A 4,455-nucleotide genomic window follows, 5' to 3' on the forward strand; every position below is an offset into this window, starting at 1 on the left:
AATTAAGATATCCAAACCACTTAACTATTAATTAATATACTAAAATATTTTTTATTACCTTTGTTTCCTTTTCTTCTCCTCAATGCAATAACTTTTTAATAAATGCTAGGAGTTAACTTTAAGCTGTTGTCATACGTAGCAACGATGTTTGTCTTTCCTCCCCCTCTCTCTTCCACAACACCAAATTTACTTGCATGCTAACCTAAAGAGTCCGTTAATAAACACCGTTGTACATTAGCTCAAGCAAAACTCAACCACCTACCTAAAACCAAGATTGTTAATTTCAAGCCGAAGCTAAACTGAGTTGCTCTTCAAGACTTCAAGCTCGTGCACTTGAATTTCAACAGGACATACAAAATTAGTTTCAACCATGCAGGAATGACACATGAAACAACACCAAAATGGTTATGATATTTTAAATTTGTTGTTCCGGTCGGCCGTTGCTGTAATATTACCGGTCTTTGCCGCCGGTGTGCTAGTACCTCGATGGAGGAGAGTCAAGGAGAGTTGAGGAACGATACCAGAAGGGAACGCAGACGCCATCCTAGGATGAATATTCATTAGACATACAATTGATGATTGTGAAGAAAAAAAAAGTAAAAACAAAAGATCTATAATCCGATCGTAATTGTTTGTTTAACTCCCGTTACGACAACTCGACGAGAGGATTTAGAAGTACATGTACGTTTAATTTGAGCTAGAACCAAATACAACCATAGAGATAAGATACAATTATAACGATAAAAATTTTAGAGATAAAATAAAATCTTAGAGATAAAATGTACTGTAACTTGTCTTATATCTCCTATACATTGTTCCAAAAAAACTAAATGTACTGGAGTACAAGAGAATACAATAGAATAGAACAAATCATTATTGTTATGTTACTCCCGGCATTTGAACGCGATAATCCACCGAAACCACCTCTGTTTTCCAGCGTGCAGATTGCACCGGCGATGGGATACGAACACTGCAAATTTGCCCCTGCGAGCCGCAGAAATTCACGTGTTTGCCCCTCGGCTGCTGGTGGCTGCGGCTCGGTATAAAAATCGCGGCAAGCGTCGTCTCCAGGTGCATCTCGCGAAAGCAGCCAAGAAGAGAGAGAGAGATAGAGAGAGAGTAGAGAGACACTCCACTGCGGCAATGGCCGACGAGGCCACCACCACCCCGCTGCTGGCGAGCTACAAAGCCAAGCCGGCGAAGGCGCCGTCCATCGACGACGCCATCGAGACCTACATCGGCGCCACCGGCGCCGGGCAGCTGTTCAAGGCGATCCTGCTGGCCTTCGCGTGGGCCTTCGACGCGCAGCAGGTGTTCATCTCCGTGTTCACGGACGCCGAGCCGCGCTGGCACTGCACCGCCGGCGCCGACCCGTCCTGCTCGCCGGGCGCGGCCTCGCCGTGCGCGCTCCCTCCCGGCGCGTGGGCGTGGGACCGCCCGGCCGAGACGTCGGTGGTCTCCGAGTGGGCGCTCAAGTGCGCCGGCCCGGCGCTCGTCTCGCTCCCGGCGTCGTCGTTCTTCGCCGGATGCCTCGCCGGCGGGTTTCTGCTGACGACGCTCGCCGACTCCCTCCTCGGCCGCAGAAAGATGCTCCTGGTGTCGCTGGCGTCCATGTCGGTCGCCGGCGTGCTCACGGCCTTCTCGCCGAACGTGTGGGCGTACGCGGCGCTGCGGTTCGTGTGCGGGTTCGGGAGGTCCATGGTGGGCACGTGCGCGCTGGTCCTGTCCACGGAGCTCGTCGGCAAGCGGTGGCGCGACACGGTGAGCGTGGCCGGGTTCGTCTGCTTCACCGTTGGGTTCCTGTCGCTCCCGGCGCTCGCGTACACGTTCCGGGAGGCGTCGTGGCGGAGCATGTACCTGTGGACGTCGCTCCCGTCCCTCGGCTACGCCATCCTCCTCTACTTCCTCGTCCAGGAGTCGCCGCGGTGGCTGCTGGTGCGCGGCCGGAAGCACGACGCCATCGAGACGGTCCGCCAGATCGCGGCGCTCAACGGCGGCGGCGGCATCACGTGCAGCTTCTCCATGCTGCACGCGTGCGCTACGGAGCGCGAGGACGACGCCGCCGGCGGGGCCGGCGGCGGCGGCGGCGGCGTGTTCGCGACGCTGCGGTCGATGTGGGAGCGGCGGTGGGCGCTGCGGAGGCTGGTGGCGATCATGACGGCGAGCTTCGGCGTCGGCATGGTCTACTACGGGATGCCGCTCAACGTCGGCAACCTGGGCTCCAACCTCTACCTCAGCGTGACGTACAACGCGCTGGCCGAGTTCCCGTCGTCCGTCCTCTCGTGGCTCCTCATGGGCAGGATCAACCGGCGGAGCTCGGTGGTCGCGCTCACCGCGGCGGCGGGGGTGTGCAGCCTCGCGTGCGTGGCCATCCCGGAGGGCACCGGCGGGCGGATGGCCGCCGAGGTGCTCTCCTTCTTCGCGACGTGCACGGCGTTCAACATCATCCTCATGTACTCCATCGAGCTGTTCCCGACGTCGGTGCGCAACTCGGCGGTGGGGATGGTGCGCCAGGCGCTCGTGCTCGGCGGCGTGGCGGCGCCCATGCTCGTGGCGCTCGGCCGGGAGCGGAGCTTCTGGTCGTTCGGGGTGTTCGGGCTCGCCGTCGGCTGCCTCGGGCTGTTCGCCGTCTGCCTGCCGGAGACGAGGGGGAGGAGCATGTCGGACACCATGGAGGAGGAGGAGCACAAGGAGGCCGCCGCCGCCATTGGCGACATGGATAGCAATGCCGACCTCGTGTAGATCGATCGCCTCCAACTCGCATCTTGGCGCCGGATATTTGCTCGATCGTGCTGGTCCATGCGAAGCTGTCGCTCGCGTGTAAGCTACTGTCCACTTGCACAATATAAACAATCAATTCATGTCCACTGGTGCATGCATGAACCATGAGAAAAACTAGTAGTAGTACCTCCGTACTAGTAACGTTTAGGACAATATTTAAGTCAAACGTTAAGAATATAAATCATGAATAATTCTCAAGTTATTGAGTTTGAAAATGTAAAAAATTATATGAATAGATTTGTCTTGAAAAATACTTTTATAAAAGTATACATATATCACTTTTCGATAAATATTTTTATATAAACGAGAAGTCAAAGTTGTGTTTTGAAGACCGTGTCGCTGTCCAAAACGACCTTCTTTATTAGTATAGACTGGGGAAGTACAGACTGGGGAAGTACGCTGCTAGTAGTAGTACGGAGGGAGTATTTGCATTACCTGGAAGTCCACATAGCGACCAATTCTTGTCTGCATTGACTTAGATCTGATCTGATCCCAAAATATGCTGGGAACATCTCTCCAGGATTAAAATCCATATTCTCTAGCGCATAGTACTGATCATATCTATTTGATAGTAGTGGAATATTCATTTAGGCTGAGTTTTTTATGACTTTCCCAACTCATCTATATTTGTTTTTCACACAAACGCTTTCGAATCTGCTCAATGATGTGTTTTTTTTTAAAAAAAAATCTACATAAAAGTTGCTTTGAAAACATATTGATTCTTTTTTTTATAAAATAAACTAGTTCTTAACTAATTTATCATGTGCTAGTGAGTCGTTTCGCTTTGCAGACACGAGTGATTAGTTCCCAATCCCAAATGCATGCAGTAAGATTAGATAATTTATAGTATCCAACCCTGCAAGTAAAATGTGCTTTGCGTGAAAGACTATCGGTTTAAGTCAGCTATGTTGCTGCGTTAATTTATTTTAGGTCCTGAACTTTCAGGGGGAAAAAAAGGGAGAAACTACCCCAAAAAGGTCATGTATCTGCCGACTGGTGATCACAGTTGTTGGCTTTGTTGCTATGCAAGGTTTATTTAGTTCTGTATGACAGCCAATTTGGAATATGCTCAAACCATTTGTTTAACATCAATGATAAGCAAGTTGCTTCAACCGCGCTTTTCTTTTCTTTATTTGGAGAACGGTGAACACGCATGGTACACTGGGGACATTTCAATAGTGAGATTCTTTCGTTAGACCTTCATCCGTTGTCTAATTCTGTCAAAATTAATATTGTAACCAAGTTTATTGTGCAAAAATGGTCATCTTTACCGCTAAAAATAACAAAATCTAATGTTGACTTCAGGCCGGTGTCCAGCCTCTAATCAGCCTCTCAGTCCGGCGCATGTCTTATGAGCAGCTTGTGAATTACCTTGCTCGATCCACTACTATACTTCTTTGATTAGTTCCGACTCTATGTTAAACTATTGTTGTGGAAGCCATTTCATTATTAATTTGTAATATAGATGGAAAAATATAAAATTTCTTTCCACCCACCGAAAAAAAAAGAATCCATATATTTTTTCTTTCATAAATTGTTGGATAGTATTGGAGAAATATACTGTGTAACGTGGATTGATTGTATTGAGCCTCAGGGGGGCGGTATATATAGGAGTACATGGGGAGGAGATAAGGAAGAATTATAGATATGGAATGAGTCCACACAAATCAATCC

At 49.5% G+C, this 4,455-nt stretch overlaps 1 protein-coding gene across 2 annotated transcripts; it reads left to right on the forward strand.

Moving 5' to 3' along the window:
* The first annotated feature begins 1,062 nt into the window (after window positions 1–1,062).
* On the forward strand, window positions 1,063–3,855 carry LOC127778937 (organic cation/carnitine transporter 2-like). 2 transcript variants are annotated; one of them, XR_008018582.1, is made up of 2 exons: window positions 1,063–2,820; window positions 3,727–3,855. XR_008018582.1 is itself a non-coding variant. In XM_052305588.1 (1 exon), exon 1 carries the CDS (start codon window positions 1,144–1,146, stop codon window positions 2,740–2,742), a length of 1,599 nt encoding a protein of 532 aa, XP_052161548.1. In that variant the 5' UTR covers window positions 1,063–1,143; the 3' UTR covers window positions 2,743–2,866. The 2 variants fall into 2 exon arrangements, 1 of the variants encoding a protein (XP_052161548.1); XM_052305588.1 differs by lacking the exon at window positions 3,727–3,855 and having other exon boundaries at window positions 1,063–2,866.
* The last annotated feature ends 600 nt before the right edge of the window (window positions 3,856–4,455 follow it).

Source organism: Oryza glaberrima, chromosome 7 (assembly GCF_000147395.1).
Source record: "Oryza glaberrima chromosome 7, OglaRS2, whole genome shotgun sequence".
Taxonomy (NCBI): Eukaryota; Viridiplantae; Streptophyta; class Magnoliopsida; order Poales; family Poaceae; genus Oryza; species Oryza glaberrima.